Raw genomic sequence first — 24,779 nt, forward strand, 5'->3', positions numbered from 1 at the left:
TTAAGGGGTGTGGGGGAAAAGACCCACTAGTAATTATGTGCCTGGCACAACTAGAAGAGATACATCCGAGCAGTGGTGGTTAAGATCGCCGAGAAACAACAGATAGTTCTTATTTCAATGGTCTGTAATCCTCGTTCGATATATAAAAGAGTATATGTGTATTATATATGTAATATATAATATATGATGGCATATCTTTATAAGTTATAACATACGCAGTGGTTGCATAAACAAAGCTTAAAAAGCTAATGGCGGGCGTGATTTGATCGAACTGATAGTAGCATTATAGACATAGGTGACTGCAAGAGTATCGGCTTTTATACCTACTCCCAAACAAATTCTTGAACCGGGGACAATAGGAGCTGTAGGCTCAATCCCAAGGCTTAAAAGATGGTCATCAATGTCACCCCCAGATAATCCAAAACTCTCGGCAAGGATCCGACTGGTCACAGTACGTAGCAACAAGAAGGTTTGCCCACGGCATTCCAATGGCTCATGCAACGAGGCAATTTTGTGGCTGATTGGTACCATCAGAGGCATCATTGTATCCTTGTAGATGCTGGCAGTATCAAGGGCCAGAAGAGGCATCCAAATGTCGTCAGTACGTGAAAGGAACTGCAGATACTCTGCGACTGCTTGTCCGTAATGGATTCCGTTAAGGTAGGACACAGGATTACTGAATGCATAGCGTGCGTCCCACATCATCACACCACCAAATGTTTCTTTTGGCTCAATCGTATCCAGAATCTCTGTAAGCTTTTCATAATTTACATAGCCTGTATCCATATGGTTCTCCTTGCCCATCAAGCCCAAATAAATTTTGGTCCGTCCGTTTGTATTCTTAAGAGACCAATTTTCCCATTCATCAAAGTTGAATTTTGCTGGTCCTTTTGTATCAAAAGTATTGGCCGAGCAATAGTTGTTGTAGAACTGAACAAATACCAAATCCGGGTATGCGTTGTATTTAGGGTCGGGATGAAGTAAAGGGTACATGGCATTCATGGAATACATGTCGAGGTCTGGACATTGAGGTGCGGCTGTAATAAGGTAATTTCGAGGAGGATATGCTGTCTTGAATAATTTCCGGAGAGTATCGACAAGTTTATCATAGCCTTCGCCATTAGTGCCTTGTAGAACATATCATATTCACAAATACATATATACCAATATGTAAATCCTTCTTGTCTTTTTTTTATACTCTTTTTTTTTTCTTGATATACTTTTTCTTGGCTTACCTTCTGGATCAAAATCAATGCCGTCCAAGAGTACATCACCAAACGGTCTCTTTAGGGTACGGTCGTCCCCTCCTAAAAATTTATTCCAGATCCACCAGGCCAAAACTTCTGGATCCCATTTTTGCTTATGGTATGGGCCAGCAGAACCACCCATGGATAAGAAAACTTTAATGCCCTTTCTTTGACAAGATTTGATATCATGCGCCACCTGTTCGCAGTTCTCGACATTGTTGCAGTTGCTTGATAGGTTGAGTATAGGAGAAGATCGTTTGCCACCAGTGTAGTCTGCAATAAAACCCATCACAACTGCACTCACGCCTGGTTGGTTGCAGTAGTATGACAATCTTTTTTCTGTGTTGTCTCCTTGACCCCAGTAAATTACCAGGTTGGTTTTTTGACGTGTCTATGAATATAGAAAATCAAGGTGTCAAATCAGATATCTTCTTCTTTTTGCAATTATTCGACTATGTTTTGTTTTTAGACAATATTCATATAATCTACTTGCATCAAAGGAGCTGGCATGGAAATCTATGGCTCTATTGATGTTCCTTAAGGTATCCAGTTTTCCATAATTGGGATTTTCTTCAGCGTTATGTTCTAATGCAGACTGAGGTTCGTTGATTAGCACGCGCGCGGTTGCCTTTGTAGTCGATCCGATCTGCTGGGCATCCGCAATAGAGGAAATGGTGACTAGTAGTGTGCACTGGATAGCGATGAACCAGTAAATAGCTTGGGTAATGAGCATTCTAGATGGATATATTTCTTGGGCTGACCCAAGTTAAAACAGTGACAAAAATAAATTAGTGATTAAAAGAAAGGATAAGAAGAGATGGGTTTTAAGTACTCTCGGTGCTGACTATAGAATATAGAACCAAAAAAGGGGTATACTGCTTGGAATGTCAAATCTCTCTTTCTCTCTCCTCTTTCTCTCTTTCTTCCTTTCTCTTTGTTTGTATGCAATTTGAGATTTTATCATCATAGAATTTCATTGGGATTCCATCCTTTCTTTTTTAGGCTGCTGATTATTCTTTAGTCAAGTAGTATTTGAGGTTATTTAGTTTTGTTTTTGTTTTTTGTTTTGGGGGAGGAAAACAAGGTGAGTAAAGGTCTAGTTGTGATTGATATAATAGCTCTTGGCTACTAGGTATTTGAATTCCAAATAGAAAGAATTAAATACTGTGAGTATCAACCCCAGGTGTCATGAATTAAAATACCATCAAGCAAGCATTTGTACTGCTGCATTTAGGTTGTAATGGATTGAATATCTCAGTATTTTCAATATGAATAAGAATAGGAATCTAGGGATATCAGTAAGGGTACGGAAGATCTTATAATAGAATTATATATGCATGTATTCCAGCCTCAAGCTCTTTTAGATTGATCTCTTAATGACGTCTAGGAGGCAGAAATCAATGACTACCTTTTATTTGCTTTTATCTTGCACTTATATAGACACCGTATTTTTATTGCGACCATGACATCAAAATATCTCAAATCAGATAATCTCTTTGGCAGAAAACATGAGCCAAATACCACACAATAATTTGCTATTTCTATACTTTTTGTATTATCAATAAATTAGCCGCTTCTTCTTTTTTTAGGGGGCTTGATAGTAGGGAATTTAGCCAAACAAAGTCCATATCTCGTCTTGTAAGTGCGTTTTCTTTATTGTATTGCACATTGTCGATCACACACCTCCAAATCCTCGGATTCACTTAATCGAACGACAAGAAGCACGTAATGGTTTTCATAAGCTCCATACATATCCCCACCCTAAATAATCGAATTACTAAACGTACTCGACTCATCGTACAGAGGTAGTTTTACAGATACACAAAAGAATTTTAGAATTTTATATATAAAGAAAAGTAAGCTGACAAGAAAATAGCCTTTGTAACCGAAAATTCGGATTAATGACGATCTCTTGCCTTAAATCATATAGGGTTTATTTAGCTGCATCAAAGTTCTTTATAATACAGTATAGCATATATACATATATATCGTTTATAACCAGTTAACCAGTTGTTTAGAAGAGGTAAGAGCAGGTTATTAACATTTTAATTAAACAAAATAAATCTGAATCTTTTATACCATCACGTTACTTATTACGCTTATTATAGAGTGTAAAATATATTCATTTCAGCTGTCAAACACACCGTTTTGTGATGTATTATCTTGTTATTGTCACCTTTTATATTTTGATCTTAAAAACAAAGAATATCTACTCTATAGCTTTATCTAGATATAATTGAAGTACTGTACAAAAATTTGGTCTTTTTGGAATACTTGATAGTAAAAATATAGCTGCTCCTTGCTCAGTAGTCATTAGTATAGACACTAGAATTATCATTTATGAATTAAAATGGTCTATTGGAAGTTTACATGATAATTTGCCTATGGTTTATTTATAAACTAATTATTCTGGACTTTTGTTTGACTCCATAGCCTCCAAAGGTTTGTTGCAAAAAGCGTCTTGCGTCTAGGCGTTGATTTTCACAATTGTTCTGTAAGATCCAAAACTAAAATTATAGTTCAATTACCAGAGAAAAACATAAAAAGAAAATAAACCGGAATGGACCCCCTCTCCACCCCCTTAAGATGTCTTTAGCTAAATATACTATCCGGGCCTCTGATCCGGATGATTCATATTTTATGGTTATGTGGAAAAGTAATTTTACCGAGTGTTTAACCGTAGCAAGTGAATGACTAGTGCCTTGTTACCTACCCCTAGAGGTAAATTATAGATCAGTATTCTGGGGTAGATTTATTAATTCTTAATATAGCTCATTACAGCTTATTAGTTGTTTCAAATAAAACAAGAATACGTGTCATTTATAGAAAGCTGTTGTTCACAGACTGAGTTGGTTGGTTTAAGAATTTCGATTTAAGTATTAAAGAGGAAGCTTTTTTGTGTGTATTATGAGTATAGCTTCCATTACGAAGTGAAAAACAGAAAACAGTTTGTTTTTTTACTTGTTGTTGATATATACATATATCTGTATAAAAGTCTTGATCTATAAAGTGTCAATAGCTTTTATGGACATGTTTTATCAAAGAAAGAAAGTAGGTCAGTGTCCCATGAGTATTTTTTGGGTTCATTCACGTGCTTTTGATATATACATATACATTTTAATGCTTAATACTGACCCACAGAAGCAAGATGAGCTCTTTAGGGTCAGTACTAAGAGTAAAACAGAGGCTCTTTAATGGCTGAGCATTTTTGGATCGAGAACTCTCTATTTTTATCATATACTTCGTTGTTTATGTACAGCATTATCTCTATTCTATTTAAAAAAAATGGCTCTCTCTCTCTATATATATATACACACTTGCAGCTTTACAAAGTATACCGCAGTAATTCGCACATATATATATATATTAATTGATGGGCCACGTAGAATTTTCAAGGGGTTGGACTTCGGGTACCTGACAGGAGCTTGTCTTGTTATCGGCTAAATCACTTGCCAGACCTCCTTGTATGATACATGACCATCGTTTACACCCCTTTATAGCACACACACATATAGATCATTTTGATCTGGTTAGTTTATTGTAATAAATAACTCAATATTACAATACTGTATAATTTATACTTCTACTACTGATATAATATCTTGAACAAACAGCTGCCTATCTTGTTCCGGTTTAATAAAGGCCAACAATTGGACAGGTTAAACAAGTCAATACAATTCAGTTAGTTCTTGGAATGAGACATTCTAAAACTGACGTATGGCTATAAAAAAAATCCATTCATTGGGTAATTCAAATAAAGATCTGTCGCGCATTCGGCGGCCGAGTCCCAATTAAAGAAAACTTAACAGCATCTACCCCGTAAAAAAAACCAGACATTTGTCTCATTGGCGGCCTATTTTACCCGAACTCTCCTGCATACATTGTACTGGTTGAGTATATAAAGGTAATTTTTGACTGACAAGACTTTAATTTGATAGCTTCATTCTTTTCATCTAAATCACTCTCTAAGCACTCGTACTATTATACAGAAAAAAGCATGATCGAATACCTGAAAGAATTTGTTGACAGAATCGATAGTAAAACATTGGAAAATGTCAAGAGTCTTGCCTTTTCAAAAGAGGGAGCTATTGGGATCAGTACAGCAATAATTCTGAGCTCTGCTTACAATTACCACAAGTGGTCCAGTCGTACAGTAAGAACAAATCTACCAAAGTAAATTCGATTTGACCTTTTCTTTTGCTCTCTGTAGATCAGTAATGGCTGTCCCCGTGTTCCACACACACTACCTTTTGTTGGATTGACAAGGGTATATCGTAAAGACTCAAAGGCATTCTGTGAGGAATGGCATGCAAAGTTAGGTCCTGTCTTCCGTGCCCATTTGTTTGGAAAGGTATGATTTAATTGGCACTGCACCAAGTTAAACGGGCAACTTTCCTAACTTATGAATACAGGAAGTAACTGTAGTATCAGGCCATTATGTTCGGGAGGTCTTTCTTAATAAACACTTTGACTTTGTCAAGGGCGTTGCAAAAGTAAGCTCGAGATCAAATTCTAGATGGAGATCTAACATGAACACAGGTTTTTGACACTAGGCTATTGACAGACAGTGGATCTAGAGAGGATTTTACCCCAGAAGACTTGCGTGAGATTATTACAAAGTATTTGACACCAAAGCTTAACTTTTACACTAAGCGAGTAATAAAGCGGGTAATATAAAGAAAATCAACAAATCCAAGCTGTGTTAACAAATTAATTAATACAATATTTACAACAATTATGATAGTTGAAACAAGGTGTTGAGAGTAGTCTTGGTGATAAAGGTCAGTAGTAGTATAAAAACACTAATAGAGAATAATTAATATTAACGTTTTGCAACTGTTTGTTTTTTTAATAGATTCGATAGAACTTGATAATTTGTATCCATTTGTCCAACACTTGGTTGTCAATGCAAGCGCCTCTATTTTTGTGGGAGAGGAACTTAGTCAAAACAAACTTCTCATTGATTCCTTCAAGAATATGGTCCGTGATGTTGGCAAAGAAATTAAGCAAAATCCCTGGTTTGAGCCTTTCCCAACTATCAACAAATTTCGGATGTGGTGAGTGAAAAATAAAAGCTTTGGTTATAAATTTATGAATAAAATCTAAAAAAAAAACTGCTCCAAAAAAAAAGGCTTATAGGAAAAACTTCCCCTGTCATCAAAAACCACAAGGAGCAGCTACTAAATGCCATAAAGCCAGAAGTTGAATATAGACTATCACAAGCAAGGAGCAATCCAGACTGGAAGAAACCGGTAAGTTTTTGTTTTTTAGTCTAGACTAATTTCTTACTTAGCTCTTTCTCACTCACACATATACAATATAATTTTTAGACCGATATGCTTCAAGATCTTTTGGAAAATTCAAAGCCACCTGCACATCTAGATCTTATGGATCACCTTGTACATATCATTACTTTCCTCATATTTGTAGCTTTGCACACTACCAGTGAGAATACTACCGTCTTACTTTATCGTATGCTAGAGAATCCTGCAATTGTGGATGAACTAGTCATAGAACAGCAAGAGGTTCTTGAACAAGAAGGACTAGATGCAAACTGTGGGTCTGAAGTATTTACACGAGACATCCTCAAGAAATTTGTCAAGCTTGACAGTGTGTGTCGCGAAACCTTCCGAATGAAGAATCAGTATATTTCATTACCACATGAGTACGATGGAAAGGTTCCACTTACATTGAGCAATGGAGCAGTTATAAATCCAGGTATGATTTTTTGTCTATCAAAAAAACACTCACAAAAAATGAAATAAATTAATGTGTTTGGATTTTAGGTGAAGATGTATTGATTGATGTATGGACAAATCACCAGTACACAGAAGACGCCAACGACGTGGAGGATGCGGATCAATTCAAAGCCTTTCGCTTTGTTGACCAAGATAAACAGTCAACAAAGGTCGGAGAAGATTATCTGTTCTTTGGTATGGGAAGACGTGCTTGCCCAGGACGTTGGTTTGCTATACAAGAGGTACAGACCATATTGGCTATGCTAGTTCGTGAATATAAGTTTATGCCCAAAGGCCCTATTGTCTTTCCTACAGAGGAAAGATCTCCTATACCTACCGGAAAATGTATAATTCAAAGAAAGTAGATGAAGTGTATATTTTATGTTTATTAAACCTGTAGTTACCTATTTCTCCCTCCATTACTTTTGGATATATATCTCTCTCATTTTTGAACCATACGTATGAATAATTTGAGTAGCAAATTAATGAGCTGTTTTATTTTAAGCCACGTAGTCTACCTTTAATCTCGACAGTTTGTTATCAATGGCTTATGTAAATATTATAATATTTATATATTATTTACATATGTAAAGCTGTAAATGAGTATATTTGGTTTACTAGGAACTCATAGTAGAAAAAAAAACAGGCTGTTTTGAATGTTCCCTTGGAGTTCGACACCTTTCAAAAAATATTTTAAATGGACGCTTCATATATCACCTCATCCCTAATCATTTTTGACATCCTATATGGAGTTTACAGAGTTAGAAAGACCTCAAGAAAAGACGAGACTTATAACAGCTTTAAGCAGGTAGAGCGTATAGCAATGCTAAACATTGAAAGTTTAAGCGTTTTATTACTAGACTTGCTTTCTACTCATGTAATATATCCTCTTTAATATAAACTTTTGCCTAAGCCGAAATGGTTTTATTACGTGGATATGTCCTAGTACTTCTTCTTTTTAATTTAATTGTAAACAACCTTAAACAGTATTATTGGTTGAGTAGATATTAGACCTATTTAAGAATTTTATGTCTGTCTACAGCTATTATTGATCTTTGATCGAGCTCAAAAGAGATTAGCTTTTTGAAGAAGCATATAGACCAAAATATCGAACCACTTGCAACAGAGTACTTACTCAGAACTCTTAAATATTTCTGTCGCTAATCCTCTGTTCAAGCTTGAAGACTGTTTTGAATAACAAACCAATTGTAGGATTTTTGCACACTTTATCAACTAAAAGAAAAAAAGGGAAGTTTGATTGGTATGCTCTTTTAGTATGAAATTTATTATTATTATTATTTTTATGTACGAAACATTAGTGAAAATAATGTATTTAATGCTATCTTAAATGGCATTTAACCTACCATTTATCTTATTGTGAAAAAAAAGGATGAGCAAGAATCTCTTGTATAGTCAGTCGATCTTTTGGTTTGCGCTGAAGACAGCCATCCAGTAGATTCCTTAACTCTTCACTAACTGGTACATGTAGCTCATGATTTGTATGATTTGATGGGTCGAGTTGTACAACTAGGGCTATATCCGGGTACTTGATTGGATAATTCGGATTCGGTATACATTGTATCTTTTGCCACATATTTAAATGCTGAAATGGTGTGTGGCCATACACCATTTGATATAAAATGCACCCTAATGACCACACATCGCTTGGTTTTCCGATCTATAATAAATAGAGGTATCCGTAAGGTTCTATGACATTACAATAAAACAAACTGATCTATTACCACTGTTGGTCTTCCCGAGCCAGGACCACCTCCTGGATCCAATAATGCCTCTGGTGAAATGTAGTTCGGTGTTCCCATCTAAAATCAAGTTCTTAGATCGTGATAAATAAACTCTACAAGTCCTTCAAACTAACATTGTGATCACGGTGGACATTTGTGGTATCGTTCGCAATTTTGTTGGCAATTCCAAAATCAATCAATCTCAGTTCGCCTTTAACAATCATAAAGTTTGCTGGTTTCAAGTCAGAGTGAATAATCCTCGAATTATGCAATACATTAACTGCTTGCAACATCTGTCACAACCATTTGTTAAGCGAGCATACAAAAACAACACAAGATTATCACAATCTAAATGACGCAAGAACTAAATCCATTTTTGGGTTTCTTTATTTACCTTTTTCCAATAAAATCTAATAAAGTGCAGGTTGAGCGAGCTTTTCCTTTCTTTTGCCATAAGACAGGCCATGTCAACTTCCCCGAATTCCATTACCTTTTATATATATATATATATTAATATAAAAACCCCCTAAATTAGTTTATTTCAAGTCTCTCCGGTGACATGATCTCTTACAAGATATATAAGATTAAATGTTGCATTAATCTCATGGTCGTACATCTTTACTATCAGTTCGCTGTCACTCAAAGCTTGAAGGAGGTTGATCTCATTGAGATACATTTGATATGTCTGTACATCAGCATTCTCAAACGAGATTTGTTTTATGGCATACATTTTGTTATCTTCGGATAATACACAAAAAACTTTACTGGTGCCTCCTGCTCCAACTTGGGACAATATACTATATCTCACGTCATTTACCTAGAGTAAATAAAGTATTGTGAATAAACAAAAGTTGCTTGCGCAATTTCTTACATAGATTGCGTCTAATGGTCGTGAAGAGGTGGTTGATTGTAAGGGTGGAGATGTTTTGGATGGTGAAGGTCGGGATGGCGATTGTGATAATAGAGGATTGGCTGTTTGTTGAGCCATTCTTTTCGGAGCAGTATAAGGTATCGAAGACTTTGCATACAAATGGTTGGTTTTATTATGCTCAGTACTTTGAATTCTTTCAAAGTTTTTTTGTATTTGTTCAATTGATTTTCTTACATTCTTATTCTTGCTTAAGGATGGCGAGGGTTCTGGGCTACTGAATGGTGGTATTTCCTATATACCATACACTTGTCAATATTTAACTAAATCCTATGTTACATATATATATATTTACCGGCACCGTGTACTTGTTTACTAGACACGCAGACTTTTGTCTAAATTATCATGCATTAAATACCAATTGACATGTATAATATCCAGGTATCCTACCACAAACCTGATTATTTTATCGTCTGATTCTTCCCGTCGTCTCTTTGGTGACCGAACATCAGACTCCATATTAATACCATGGAGCATCTCTATAGATTTGTTACTGCCCTCTTCTTTTTGAATTGGAGAATTTATTGAATAACCTATGCATTGAGATGTAAAAAAAATTGTCAATAGAATAATAAAAATAATAATATTTCCTATTAGACACACCCACCCACGCATATATATATACATATATATATATATTTACCCGTAACATATAATTTACTAGAAGATGGTTTATCGGTTGATTGGTATTGCATTGATCCTTTTGTGAGAGAAGTATCACTGCACAAACAAGGTAAGTACATTTACTACTTTCAACTATTTAAAAAATATCCATAAAAGTAATAATATTAATACCCAATATTCATTTTAGAAAACTTATTCGTTGGTACATGGTCTTTAGATGAGGAGCTTTTTGTCGTCTAGATTGTAATTTGGTCAATAAATGCATCTGAATTCAACTATTCCCATACTATTATTATGTTGCTTAGATCTGCAGAGCGGCTGTGCGATAACGTTTTTGTTTCATTATTTGCGGCAGTTTCTTGGTGGTATTCCTATGTAAATTATTTCCAATTAATGAGCTTCATTTTGTGTGTGTAATGATAACAAAAAAAATAGAAAAAAAATATGGTTTGATTAATTCTGTTAGTGAATTAATTGGTCGAGAAATACTTACTTGAGATAATGAATACGAAGTCATCTGTGAATTCATTGGTCGGTCATCATCAAAGATCTCATCGAGACTATTAATGTAGCGCTTCACTTTATGAAATGCATTATTGGATTCGTCTTGTACAAGTTAGTTTTATACTTTCTTGTGAGTAATTTGTTTAATTATCTCAGGTGAATCAAGGAATTCTATTTACTTTCTGAATCTGAGACGTCTCTTTGCATCTTTATGGTATTGAAGGAATTTAATCTTTGCCAGGAAAAGAAAAATAAAGAGGGTCTGAATCACGTATGTAAGTTGTCCTTATTGACGTCAAATATATCGCGGTGTTTCAAGTGTGGCGTATGAGAGCAACTACAGAGCAGCTTCAGCAGTTTCTTTATACAAAATCTTTACATCCAAATATAGAAATAAAGTGAAGATTTCCCAAAAAATCGTCTCCAACAGCTTCATCACAAAAAATCTTTATACTCAAAACAGTCTTACGATCTTAATATTTTGGGTTATACTATAAAATTTAAAGTGACTCCAGAAGCTTATAAGAAATCAACAACTATTGCATTTCGTATTTTTTCTTCTAAATTTTGAACTGTCTTTTTGTATACTGTGACTTAGAATTATTGACTGTAAAGCAATGTAGATGATAAAAACTTTAAGAATTCTAAGATGTAGTGTGATCCAAAATCTTTATATTTAAAACGGTCTTGAGATCTTAATTTCTTTGTAAAAAAAACTGCTGGAGTTTCTTTAACTTAAGACATATTAATGAGGTTGTGAAGTTCGGTTAAAAATTGGCAAATATTACACTGGTCATTAAGAAACTCAAATTGAAAATAAATATACTTTGGATTCGATACTTCTCGGTACATCGTATATAAATACATCAATATAACTATATGAAAATAAGCTAAATAACCATCACCATTGAATTTTAATATATCACAATTTGAGGATCGGTTATATACGGATAACTCCTTATTATTGGTTAGAATCACTCTCCTTTTGCTTTAGAATTAAACCCTCCTCCTAGTAGTATTTATGTAGATTGAGTTGCTTGACAGAATACTTATATTAGAGTTTATAGAATTCCTGCAAAAAACGTTTAATTTACGATCAGTTACACACTTTGTACGTTTTTTTTTGGTACTATTAGGGACGTTTATGAACCTGAGTCAAGTTGATCTATTTTTTTTCTTAGAAAAAACAAGGTCTCTTTTTTTTGTCTATCCCAGGTCCATTGATTAACCCTTAACGATATATTGGACAACATTGAGCGAAAAGACAAAGGACCTGTGGGTTCTTAAATTTGTTTTTGCAAGATGTTACAAGGTTCTTGATACCGTACTATAGAGTGTTTTATATGATAGCTTTAATTAATATGTTTACTGCAAGTATGTAAAAAGAAACTTTGATTGAGTACGAAATATATTTTTTGGGCGTTAACTAACGGATAGGGTAAAACTATTATTTGTAACAAAAATCGCGAGGTGAAATGAGAGCTTCTCCCAGCTTTCCACCTGCAAAGTCTAACTAGAATCATTTAATATCGGGACAATTTGAACAGTAAGAAAAATGTCCCTGGTTGTCTTGGGAGTTGCTTTTGAAAACAACCACATTTCTTATTGTACTCCTTTCCTTATCTGGTACGCTTTGACTGCCTTCAATTGGAATGACCACCATTTCACTTTGGTACTTACTATTAAGCTTATTGAGATGGAACGAGGTTTTCTTATATAATCTACACATGGTGTGAGTTGTCATTATTCTTGCTTGATAAATTTTTCTTTTTGAAAAGAGTTAATGCGATTAACTAATTAAAAACGTGTAAACTGGTATTGTGTTTGTTTATTTATTTTTATTGATCTAAGCATATTTAGATATTCTGCTTTATTGTGTAAGTTGATATGACTATTGACGTGAATTCAACATCTTCTTGATCCATAAATATAAGCTGTATATATCACATGTATACTCACTTAGCTCTAGTATCACCGATACAAAATCTCAGATACATATCTTGAACGGTAACCTGTTTCTATACACCAGTTCTAAAATAGAGCCCTCCTCCTAATAATAACCGTGCTACATGTTTGGACCCTTTATCTTTTACATTTTCTTTTTGGAACTATATATTATCAGTCTGTTACAGCTGTTGTGCGATAGACATACAACGGGATATAGTACTTTATAATTATCGATTTTTTTTGTTGAAAATAGAAAATAATATATATGTATATCTTTTAGATTCAGAATCAAAGAAATATACTTAAGCTTTGACTTAGTTTACAAGTAGTATATACTTGGTCATATAATAAATATCAACTGTCATTTATTACCGAGCAAACAATTTTTCGTATTATAAGCAAAATTTATATCATTATTAATACTGGTATGATTGATATTGATTTCTAAAATATTGCATCTTATGGGATAAATTGTTACAATTGCTTCAAGTATAATTATACTGCATTTATGTATGTATGTATAAGTAGCTCATAAAAATCTATCACTTTAAATCTTTGTTTTCTTGATCCATTCTTACTCTGTTCTTTTTACATCAATGTACATAAAGAAAAAAGAGCCTGTTTTACTTAAGCAACGTCACGTATTTATATTTATATTTTTATATACACATATAATTTATACATATTAAAAAAATCATTTCTTTATATATATATTCCGTCCTATCAAACATTGTCTTCTTCTTCTAGCTCGACTTTACTCCAAAAACTTCTCGGAAACCTTTCATCTCACAATGAGAAAAGAAGAAAACTATCCAATTAAACCAATTGAGGTAATTATCCTCTTGGGAATGACCGCCACAAAGATCAAACCATCGGCTTATACATCATTAGATCACTCTAAATGAACTTGACAGAGAGATGAAGCGGGTAGAACTTGTTTTTAAAAGAAAAGAATCGGAAGAGACTTGGGAGATGCACAACGCTGCTCTAAGAAATATGACTACATGGATTCTTAAACTTGACGCCCATAAACAAACATATTTTATCGAACGCATAAAGAAACTAAAGGCACCAATCATTATATCAGTAAGCATTTCTTTTTTTTTAAAAAAAAATTATTCCACAACAAAGCTGCGTATACAAAAAAATCTTATTTTGTGAGCATGTGTCGTTAATAGCTTCTGTCCGAACGTAGTCGTCTCTCAGGCACTGCTATGGAAATGCTCAAAGCACTTTCAAAAGCCATGAAAACCGACTATCAAGACATACACGAACTATTTGCAACAGCATTATTCTCTTTATTCAGTAAATCTAGCAAAGTTACACACACAAGAGCACTTGAATGCTACAAGTCTATTGTTAATAACTCAAGCATCCCAAAAGGAATTCGTCACCTTTGTTTAGCCTTAAAAAAACCTCCAATCCCCAACAAATCCGCGCGCGAATGTGCACTTGAATGCTTAAATACACTGATCCAAGTTAATGATCCTACTAAAATAACGCAATACATCCTAAGTATTGAAGAGACTATAAAAATCTCTGCAAAGGACCCCAGCTCGGAAGTAAGATCCAAGGCTCGTGTATGCTACAAAGCTTATCACGATAAGTTTACAGAAGAAGCAGAAAGGTAAAAAGAGAGAGAGAAATAAATGGATTTTTCTGTTTTTAGTTGAAAGAATGTGTGTATATAATAAAGAATCCCTTTGTAGATTTATCTCCAAGCTTCCCGATGATGTGAAGAGATACTTAATACCCACACTCAGTGCTTCCTCTAGTACAAGTATGTCGCATTCAGTTTCATCCTTGGGGCGCCGTGCTTCCAACCAGAGCATTAGATCAGTACCCACAAAATCAGCATCAATTGGGACCAGAAGAATACTTGGAAATTCTACACTCACCAGTAAAGCCTCAAAGTCTCCAGTAAATCCAATAAAAAATGAAATAACGAAAGAAACTCCCACTAAAAAGCACAAACCCACATCAGAACCACTTTCTGAAGAACCGTCTAAAAAAATCTTGGTAATCGAACCTTTGATAACAGACCATGAAGCACAACCTACAAACGAAGACCCACTATCACCTACCCCTAGTCTTCGAACACCTACACAAGCCCCTGAAGAAACGTTTGTACAATCTAAGTCGGAGAACGCTCTAAATGAACTGGAGAATGAAGAGTCTCCGAAGGTCACACCCTCGCCAACTCTTCATCATAAAGTCTTAAACGACCAAGTGACTAAGCTTGCTGAAACACAACCTGACAAACAACCTGAAGAACAGCCTGAAGAACAACCCAAAAAACCACAACTTAATGCTTCACCTTCACCGACTACCCATCGTGGACTTAAACGTATTGCAAATACAGAGGCTGATGAAGCACGCTCTACAAAACGTATTAATGGGAGACAAATGAAACGCCCAGTAGCAACTCGACTTTCTACTGCTCGTCAAAGTGCAGTTCGTTCGTCCATGTCATTACCAGATACCCCTCAACCTGTACGTCGATCTCCAAAGCCAACAACTCCACCACAAAGGCTTACTACATATCATAAACTTCCTCGAGTAGCCACACTTGGTAGCAAATCAACTCCTTTAATTGGTAGATCATCAACTGAGTCCACCAATATAAACAAATCTCCCACTCAAATGTCACCAAAATCTGTCTTGTCACGAAGATCATCTACAGGGCTACCATCAACGGTGACCTCTTCTGGGTCTTCCGAAACAGCCATGTCTTCTACACCCAATCCTTCATCCAGCTCGCCGAAAACTTTAAAGTCTAGTCCTTTAATTCGTAGAAAACGTATGATTGCTCGTATGGATTTGGGTCAATTTGATATAAATGAGTGTCTAAGTCCAAAAACATGTATGTATTTGTCGAATGTTTACAAAATTAAAATATTACTTATCTAACCATTTATTTCGCGTATACTTTCTAAAGATACTACCTTTAAAAAGCCACACTGTACTTCTGGAACTCCCATACGTAAAAAGCGAGTGAAGACTACACAAACTCAAGACAATGAGCCACGAGCGCTTCGACGTGATGTAAAGAGATCTTGATTACTATTATCTTTGTCTCAAGCACGATACCTTTTTGATTCATTCCTTTGCATACTTTCAAAAATCCCTTTAAGAGAGATAAAAGAGAGAAAGATAAAAAAGAAGTATATTGGAAATTAATATCCCTCTTTGTATAGCATAAACTCATTTAAATTATATTCTCTAATAGACAGTCATATGTTTACTTGTATTTATAAAAGAATACGACATAATAAAAGTAATTTCTTAATAAAAAATTGTAGTGTGGTGCAATTGGGGAGGTTTATTACTTATTATCATTTTATGAAAAATGCCGGGACAATGATCAGAGCTGCGATTACTCTTATATAACAATCGTGCGAATCAAAAGAGCTACTTCTTGCCTGGCTGGTTTAATAGGTTTTCTTGATTGATGTAGTCTTAATGTTAAAAATATTAACTGTAGCTATGGGCTACTAATTAGTTTGAAGAATATAAAAATCCCTTTGTACTGCAAGAAAATTCGAAGCACAAACCATCTGGAAAAAATTCAAGTTATTATTTTTCTAATATAATGTATACAATATTTTGGTTGGTTTTTCTTATTGAAGATATCAGCTCTTTATATCAAAAACCTGAATACCTCGATAATAATATATATCTAATTAGTGCTTCTGTCTCTTCCAATCTGAAATAAAATAAATGAAATATTGGCTATTGGCTATTGTCTCTGTTGTATACGAATATTCAAGAGTGCTATATGTCTGTCAATATTTGCAGTAATTAACGTGTTTTAATATTATTCAAATGCAAAATAGTATACCTTAAAAATCTGTACTTTACCCATACCTTTGATATATGTGCTGTTATTTCCTGGGATATTTAACTTATACTACATAGTCCGGAATGGCTGGGCTTGTTTGTATCAGTTTTACCCTCGAATAAAAGGATAAAGTTCGAACTTTTCAGTAGTATTCATTTAGTGATTGCTTTCATTTTTATTAATATATAGCTAATATTGAGCGTCTAGAGCTCTTAAAAATTAACGTATATCATGTTTCACGCTATCATCACCAAACATATGATGACAATCACTCATTCTCTTGGGAAATCGTCTTGACACTTTCAACTATTGGTTTAACCTCATTTCAATAAAACTCAACCTGGAATTCAAAATTTCGTCAACTATCGTATTGTAATGAGATTTAGTTAGTATATACATATATATATATTCTACTTTTTACTTATTGCTTAATTTCATTTGGGAATATACGTGGGTTTATTTCTTAGTGGCTACTTGGTCCCTTTTGTGTCTACTTGTCCAAACAAAATAAAAAACTTTCTCTTGTACCCTTAAACAAAAGTGCACAGACCACTTTAGAGTAACCTACAAATCGCCGCTATAGAAACCTGTACTCCACCTTTAGTTATTTTGCCACGCCGATCAAGATTAAACCTTTCATTACTTCATTAATTCTTTGCTTTACTTCCCAAATTCATTTTCTGTAGCAATTTGATTAAATATTATTAGCTATATATTCTGCTGTAGAACAGTTACACAACCCCAATAAAAGAATATACAGCTATATCACGTTTACTCTGACGTGGACATCTAAGACTGACAAAAAGCGCAGTCCTAATCTTTAATCTCAGATGCAAAATTTTCTGTTACATATAGAACCCCTCCAACGCGCATCGTTTGTTTTCTCCTTGAGCAACAACAGTCCTGGTTTCATAGTGAGGCGTCTCTTGCGACCGTTGCAGGGAGATTCTTCCATGCTACAAGCATCGGAAAGTGAAAGTTGTTACTCGCCAGCTCAGTTAATTCTGAGAAGTCGTGGGGCATGGTCTCTTTTCTTTTGGAAAGACTACTGTGTACATCGCATCGCCAATGTGGAATCATGATGCTGGGGGGAGGGAGGTCTAACCTGTGGTGAGATGTGCTGGCTCTTCACTGCTAACCTGACTGAACTCTTTAACGGCTGACGGTGAAGCTACTGGTAGTCGAATGAGCTGGACCTTATCACCTAGTGGTAAGTTCTCTGGCGAGTTCGCACCCACATTACTCGGTGACGAGATGTGGGGCTGGATGAACGGGTGCTTTCCGTTGGTTTGCCACCATTCCAGCACCTCCTTCGCTACCAAGTCAGGTTTACGTCCTGAAGGAGATTGAGCCGCGTAATGCGGGGACAAAGAACTTGGTGTCATGCTTTTTATTCTTTTACTCATGTAAAAGAACATTAAGTGAAATTTAATCAAATAGAATAGTTTCTTTACATGTATCTTTAAATAAATAAATAAAGTCTTTCTTATCTATTGTCAGCTTTAATAAAAAAAAACACGCTTTTAAACATTTTTTTTTTACTTGATTGAAGTCAATGTTGTAATTAGGAGGGCTCATTTATAAGAAGAAATTAATTAGTCAAATAAATCTGAAAAGAAATAAAATAATGTTTGTATATTTTGACGTGGTATCGTCAATCTTCTTTAACTACAGATGCTGTTTTTGTCTATAAAGTATATAAATTGCAGAACAATGTTTGAGGATGCCGATGCCGTGAATTTTATAATATTGAATTTGGCTAGTGCGGATGGAGATTGTAAAGAGGATTTATTGGAATGAGAGAAAATTCAAGAGAAATGAAGAGAAATGAGAGATGAGAAAGAATATAGGCATGTGTTTGACAGAGAGACAGAAAAAACGTGATGAAGAATGAATACACACTAAGGCCCTCATTTTATTTACACAGATTGTGTGCAAGAAGTTTAATATTGACCTCTCTATAAACCAATGACCATTATCTACAAGCATTTTTTGTATTAAAGCCAATCCATTGATACAATTATTTGTATGATGCTGCCTTTATGTTTTTCTTAGGTACAAGTGTTCAAAAGACTATTGTTTTATCATTTCAATATCGTCAATTTTTCTTTAAGCTACCACCAAAATTTATTTATTTTTCAATTAACCTTTGAAGAGATTTCAGAAAATATTTCCTGTCCAGAAAAAGACAAAATATTAATTTAGATTGATAGAGAACACTCTTGTACATCTTGTCATATTCGAGCGACTTAATGAAAGACTTAAAAAAGTGTTTCAATGTTTTTAAAAAGCATCTCATCTCGGTAATACTGCAAATCGCATTGTAAGTAGTCAATTAACTGAATTAAAAAATATACAATCTTACCCAATTTCTTAGTATATCGTCCCTATCAATTGGCACATTTGATAGCACCAAGCAAGTAAGCTTCACATATCTATCTTGTTGTGAGTTGGAAGATAGTAAACATCATTACCCCATTCAGAGTCCTAACTGTGAAGACATCACTACAAAAAATCAGCTTGGGGGAGTGCCACAGTTCTTTGAATATATACAAGGCCTGGTTTTTAAAGCCCATACAGTTACCATACACACGTACACACTCAGCAGATACATCTTTCGTCCCGAGTTAGCACGCAAGCCATCCTTCGACATTAACGGATGAATTAAACAAGATATTTTTGTCAATGTCTCTTTATTGTTGCTCGGTTTTCATACTACTTCCTACTATATAACAGAAACGACAAGGTAAACTTGTAAGTTCATTTATCGCTACGACGGTGCTTATATTACGATGAGTTTTTCCATCCTCAGCTCCTCTTGCACAAATACCAAAAGTCAAAAAAATCGTCAATATTTAATCCGCACACTTCGTCCCTCTTCTTATAATAAGCAATCCAAAGCCAATAAATGTATGTATGTCAAGAAATAACAGTGCTTAATTTGGTTGGTCTTCTATATGGATAGTGAAAAACTAGTCTGTACCTCACAACCAATACCATAAACGAATTAAAGATGCAATAATGAGATGTCTACTTCGCAAGCATGGATTTAATGCTTGTTTGTTTGATGAACTTAGTACTCCCGAGCATTGTTTTTCATGCTCTCAACCTTCCCTTTGAACCTTCAAGTAAGTCGAAAACTAGCCAATATTGCCACACTTAAACGCCAGCTATAGCATGCCATAGTCTTCCAAGACAAATATTACAACCAGTCATCACTGCTTTGTTATTCATATTTCTTATAAATCTACGCATATTTACCAAATCAAAATTGTTTGAAGGTCATGGCTTCGTTAAAGTTTGAACATCGCTTGCGGAATAAAGATCTTGCTGCTGTCCTGAACTTCCGATATATACTTAACCAATTGAGACATATTTGTAGTATGCCTGAAGTATTCGCCCGTGTCATTCAGGTCGGCAATACTAAAATGTGAACGGAAGAAGATGTTTGGGAGGGTCATCCTGTGAGATGAGGACTGGCAAGAGTTCAAAGAAGATAACTGTTTTCTCCTAATATCCCTAGAATTCACCCAAAGTACCAATGGCAAACTATTACATTCTTTGAATAATTTTATCACCTTTATTTTTGTATTGGGTTGAAGAAGTGGGTAAAGATGCTTTGGATTGATTCCAAAAACATAGTATGTAAAAGTGGGCTATTTTAAAAATATGACATTACTTTTAAAATGCGATAATAGTAAAAACAGAGAGAGAGAGAATGAAATTGAAACGTATTTATGTTTATATATTTATAAACTTATATTAAAAAGAGAAGAAAAATTAGTGCTTAATCGAAATTCCACTATAGAATACACTTTTAACCTCGGAAAAGCTTGCGAAAATCTCACTAAAATCGTCTTTTTTAACCAGTGTATGAAACAATTCAAATTGTCTTCACATTTCTTCAAGAACAATAACAGGGTTTCAAAGTGCATACTGTGCCAATATTTCCACATATAAATATGACAGCGATTTAACTGTATCTAGATTTTAGCATCATGTAGGAAATAAGACCTTTCTTACAATAATGAAGGGTATACAAATATTTTTTGTAGCTAGTCTTTTAACCATTTAATTTTTCTTAACCTTAAAATAAGATACTATACTGGATTTCTATTTGTTTAAATATGCCAGACATGTAAATACAACATCTTTTTTGTTAATATAATGTTAGAATATTTAGCATAGAATCTAATATTATTTATTTAAAGTATCGCATGCTATATGTGAAGCGGGTGTATATTATGGAAGCTTCTTCAGTTGTTTGTATATGCATGTTGGAGAAAGTATTTGATTTTTCTATAGAGCAGGTAAAGGTAATAAACGATCTCTAAATACTATATATTTATATGTATATATATATTAAACAATGAAAAAAGAAAGCAAGCAACTTGATTGTTACTATGATTATATGGGTATAGACTACTTAACAAAATTGTGGATTATACATCTTCTGGGATTATATATCCTTGAAGTCCATGAGCGGTGGTGATGATAGAATAAAGAAGCTCCAATTTTTGCCGTAACCAGAAAAGTCGCTTGACAATGTATACAACATACCTCCAGTCCTCGGGATGACCCTCCAAGTCTAGAAAGACTGCTTTGAGTTTAACAATCACATCATCTTTTGGTCCAACTTCCACAGAAGATTTTGTCAGCATCTCATGAATAATCGGACACTGTTCATCAATTGTTTCATTGAGAAGTTTGACTTCTTCTTGAGCCTTTTTGTGTTCCAAGCAGAGTTTACTGAATTGAGTTTGGCTGTTGACGATTGGAGCCCGGTATGGTTGTGGAAAGCAATTTGATGATACATCGTAATTAGAAGTATCTATGTATCCACATTTAACTTTGCATTCAAAGTAAATTACGGTTTTAAAGCTTTTTTAAAAAAAAAATACCTTCGTTGGGTGGTTTTTCCCATCCAACTACACTTTTTGAAGAATATCTTGGTGTCGTGGTTGTATTTGATGGTTGGGGTGGTGTTACGTTTGTAGCCATAGGTAATGGTACTGCCGATGGTGTAAGTGTAGGAACTATAGAAGGAGATTGGGATACTTGATTTTTTGATGGTGGGGTTGGAGCTCGAACTGATAACTTTGCCGGTTTTTTGGAAGGTACTTTGACCAGTTCCTTTACAGGCGAAGCCATTTTGCTTGACATTGGTATTTTTTGTGATGGCAAAGTTTTTGTAAATTCTGTAAATTTAGTTGGTGTTATTACTTTTGTAGGAGTTGGTGTATTTCCCGGTGTCTTTGTCGGAATGGGTATTTTTGCAGATATTTTTGAGGATGACTTTAAGTGGAGATTTTCTGATACTGTCAATTTTGTCGGTGATGGAGATAATATTATTGATGATTGTGCAGGTGTAGGAGTAAGCGTAAGAGTAGGTGTGGGGGTAGGCGTAAGTGTGGGGGTTTCTAACTTCGGCTCTGATATTTTTGTACTTGTAAGTGCCGTGGATTTTAGTTTGCTAGGTTTTGATTGCTTTGGCATGGATGCAGGGGAAACTGAGCGGGTCGAAACTTCGCGAGATTCCTTTGTAGCCTTAATGCCGCCCAATGAAGATTTTGTACTAGCAGATTTTTTTGGATCAACTCTCTCTTCAATTTTTTTACTTGACTTCTGACGTTCGTTTCCATTACTGTATCCTGGTTGATCCGAACGTCGTCGCACAGAGCCCATCAACCCTTGTTTTCCATAATTTTCGTCTTTACTGTGGTCTCTCTTTTTAGGAATAGTAAGTAAGTTTTTATCTTTTAGTGGGGATGAATTGTTGCTGGTATTCTGCTGCCCTGAGTTTGGTCGTGAAGAACGAGGTGTAGTTGGAAATATTAGGTTTGCACGTTCTGGCGCGTCTGGTGAAAGCTTCATGGCTTTATCATACATATTTTTGGTGTTTTGGATTACTGTACGCCGATTTTTCTCACTGTATCCCGGCCATTCCCAAATATTCAGTTCGGTGTGTACAATCGGATATAGATGCCATTGATCCTCAACAGGTAACGCAACCTAAGAAAACAATGGAAATAGAGTTAATGTCAATCAGCTTTGGCCAAAATACAAGCAAAATGCCTGACTATGATTTTTATTACTTCATTTAGGATTGGCATAATACTCTGACTTTCTACATTTAGCTTTCGGCACAATACTCTAGTGCTGGCAGAGTTTAGCGCGAGCATATGGATAACCTCTTTTCTGAGACTATCTTTGGATGTCCGTGAGTCGGTGCTGGTTGACCTTTTGAGAGTTGTATCTACATTACTTGGTCTCCTTGTTTGGAGATCTGTGCCATGTTTCCTTTTTGGCGAAGGCTCTATACTGTCATGTCTTCTCGAAAGGGTATTTGTGTTGCTAGATCGTCCGGATCCTTGATCTAAACTACTTGGTCTTTTACCCGACACCTCAGAGTTCTTCACCTTTCTAAGAGGTGCGTCTACACTGCTTGTCTTTTTGATAGAAATATCAGAACTGCTGAGTTTCTCAAAAGAATTCTTGATCTTTGACTGGGATGGTCCTGAAGATACGGCGGTTGAATGCTGCTGAGTCTGAGTCGAGTGAGATGCAGATGCAGGTACAGATCGAACAACAGGCTGTAATTTTTCAGAATTATTATTTTTTGTGGGACTCTCGGTGTTCACATTATATGTCTCGCGCACAGTAGTAGATTGAAGCTGATTGTGAGCAGATACGGCTGATGCTACGGAAGCTGGCCGTTTCGATGCCGGTTTCTTCAGTTTTTTTGTGTCTGGGAAGTCTCTTTTATCTTCTTCATCTAATAGTCTCTCTCTCTTCTGCTGCTGCTGCTGGATGTTCTCATTTGTTTTTGCACTCGGCAGTTTGCGAGTAGGCTCCTTGATCATAGAAGGTTCTCCAAGTGTACCTTCGTGGCTAATATCGCATGTATGGTACATGATATTGCTACTTCCAGTATTTTTGTACATATGAGATGCAGTGTCTACTTTTTTTACGTTTATAGGATATACTTTATTGCCAATGACAATAGTCTGATTGAATTAAACGCCATGAGTTGACTGATACAGACAAGAAACATTAAATGCATCTTAAAGCACGTATGACTTACTATACCATTGCCAGTGACATTTATTTTGATGTTTCTACGACCTTCCTGGCCATGATGAAGGTATGCTAATGCATCTGATGGTAGACGCAAAGAAATTGCTTTTGAGAATTCGTTCTTCATGACGAACAAGCTTAATATAAAACAGAGAAGAATATATACATATATTATATTATAATATATTATAATATATTATATATTTTACGCTTGAAATTAAAACGATTCTTTTTTTTTTTACTTTCTTTGTATTATAATAAAATTATATAAATTTTGAAATTATTTTTGATCTTCTCCTTCTTCTTTAAGGAGAATATATTGTCTCTAAAGTACTTTGGGCAGGTCTCGAAGTGTCTTCTCAAGAAGACAAAGTATTATCATTAAGAGAAGAAGAAGAAAAATGAAAAGTCTTGATTGTAATAACTCGATTTTTATTTGTATAATAGTCCCATATTTGAAACAGAATACCCTTTCTTTCTCATTTCTAATTATAACCCTGAATTAATCGGGAGTCACTTTTACCGTTCTTTTGTGATATCGCAAGTCACAATTTCTGGTGGCCACAGTCATGCGTCGCTTGTGTGTGTGCCATAAATTTGAGCAGAAGTCAGGTAATACAGCGACATTTTGTCATCAATTGTCTTGACAATTCGCCTTGAATGTCTTAATTTTAAAATCCAAAAAAGGGGTTTCCCAAAAGCAAGCCTCAAATTTTATCTGTATACCACTCTAATTCTTTTTGGAAAACTCCCACACCGTGTCCCGCAAAATGTCAACAAGCTTACTATCGTCTTGAATATCATAAACATATACGATATAATCGCAGTGATATTCTGAAACCTTATATGTGTGTGCCAAGTATCGTTAAAGATTGTCAGGAAATATTGTATGAAAATAACGAGCGCAAAAAGTGATAATGAAATAATATCAGCACGCCCAGCCCAGCATTATTTTTTTTTATCGATAGCTAACAACAAAAAGTAGATTAGCTCAAAAGCTAACACAGCCAAAACCAGAATGCTTTTGTAGGAGTAAGACACGATTCTTCTTTGTGCCAAAAACTTGTCCAGAAATGGTGCCCAGACTCATGTACTACGTTTGAGAGTCTATGAATAACTCAAGTTCTCTTT

The 24,779-nt window shown here is 35.0% G+C and overlaps 6 protein-coding genes across 6 annotated transcripts; 3 read left to right on the top strand and 3 right to left on the bottom strand.

Moving 5' to 3' along the window:
• Positions 1 to 237: 237 nt before the first annotated feature.
• PHYBLDRAFT_70372 (glycoside hydrolase family 18 protein) lies at positions 238 to 1,980 on the bottom strand (the record flags this gene model as incomplete). Its single annotated transcript, XM_018442267.1, has 4 exons — positions 238 to 1,127; positions 1,236 to 1,561; positions 1,626 to 1,638; positions 1,737 to 1,980. The coding sequence occupies 4 exons, from the start codon at positions 1,978 to 1,980 to the stop codon at positions 238 to 240; spliced, it is 1,473 nt and encodes a 490-aa protein (XP_018285053.1).
• A 3,264-nt stretch (positions 1,981 to 5,244) lies between these two features.
• PHYBLDRAFT_70373 (CYP5311 protein) lies at positions 5,245 to 7,350 on the top strand (the record flags this gene model as incomplete). The annotated part of the gene is made up of 9 exons (XM_018442268.1): positions 5,245 to 5,400; positions 5,458 to 5,598; positions 5,660 to 5,740; positions 5,787 to 5,915; positions 5,992 to 6,028; positions 6,103 to 6,304; positions 6,379 to 6,499; positions 6,578 to 6,965; positions 7,034 to 7,350. The coding sequence occupies 9 exons, from the start codon at positions 5,245 to 5,247 to the stop codon at positions 7,348 to 7,350; spliced, it is 1,572 nt and encodes a 523-aa protein (XP_018285054.1).
• A 1,007-nt stretch (positions 7,351 to 8,357) lies between these two features.
• On the bottom strand, positions 8,358 to 9,715 carry PHYBLDRAFT_156615 (hypothetical protein; the record flags this gene model as incomplete). The annotated part of the gene is made up of 7 exons (XM_018433502.1): positions 8,358 to 8,474; positions 8,514 to 8,663; positions 8,728 to 8,805; positions 8,862 to 9,020; positions 9,122 to 9,217; positions 9,299 to 9,544; positions 9,599 to 9,715. 7 exons carry the CDS (start codon positions 9,713 to 9,715, stop codon positions 8,358 to 8,360), a joined length of 963 nt encoding a protein of 320 aa, XP_018285055.1.
• A 7,602-nt stretch (positions 9,716 to 17,317) lies between these two features.
• PHYBLDRAFT_189179 (hypothetical protein) lies at positions 17,318 to 18,149 on the bottom strand (the record flags this gene model as incomplete). Its single annotated transcript, XM_018439616.1, has 2 exons — positions 17,318 to 18,031; positions 18,114 to 18,149. The coding sequence occupies 2 exons, from the start codon at positions 18,147 to 18,149 to the stop codon at positions 17,672 to 17,674; spliced, it is 396 nt and encodes a 131-aa protein (XP_018285056.1). The 3' UTR covers positions 17,318 to 17,671.
• A 674-nt stretch (positions 18,150 to 18,823) lies between these two features.
• PHYBLDRAFT_70376 (hypothetical protein) lies at positions 18,824 to 19,234 on the top strand (the record flags this gene model as incomplete). Its single annotated transcript, XM_018442269.1, has 2 exons — positions 18,824 to 18,894; positions 18,949 to 19,234. The coding sequence occupies 2 exons, from the start codon at positions 18,824 to 18,826 to the stop codon at positions 19,232 to 19,234; spliced, it is 357 nt and encodes a 118-aa protein (XP_018285057.1).
• Positions 19,235 to 19,669: 435 nt separating this feature from the next.
• Positions 19,670 to 20,005, top strand: PHYBLDRAFT_151960 (hypothetical protein; the record flags this gene model as incomplete). Its single annotated transcript, XM_018432794.1, has 2 exons — positions 19,670 to 19,699; positions 19,853 to 20,005. 2 exons carry the CDS (start codon positions 19,670 to 19,672, stop codon positions 20,003 to 20,005), a joined length of 183 nt encoding a protein of 60 aa, XP_018285058.1.
• Between the last annotated feature and the right edge of the window lie 4,774 nt (positions 20,006 to 24,779).

The sequence above is a fragment of the Phycomyces blakesleeanus genome, assembly GCF_001638985.1.
Source record: "Phycomyces blakesleeanus NRRL 1555(-) unplaced genomic scaffold PHYBLscaffold_32, whole genome shotgun sequence".
Classification (NCBI taxonomy): domain Eukaryota; kingdom Fungi; phylum Mucoromycota; class Mucoromycetes; order Mucorales; family Phycomycetaceae; genus Phycomyces; species Phycomyces blakesleeanus.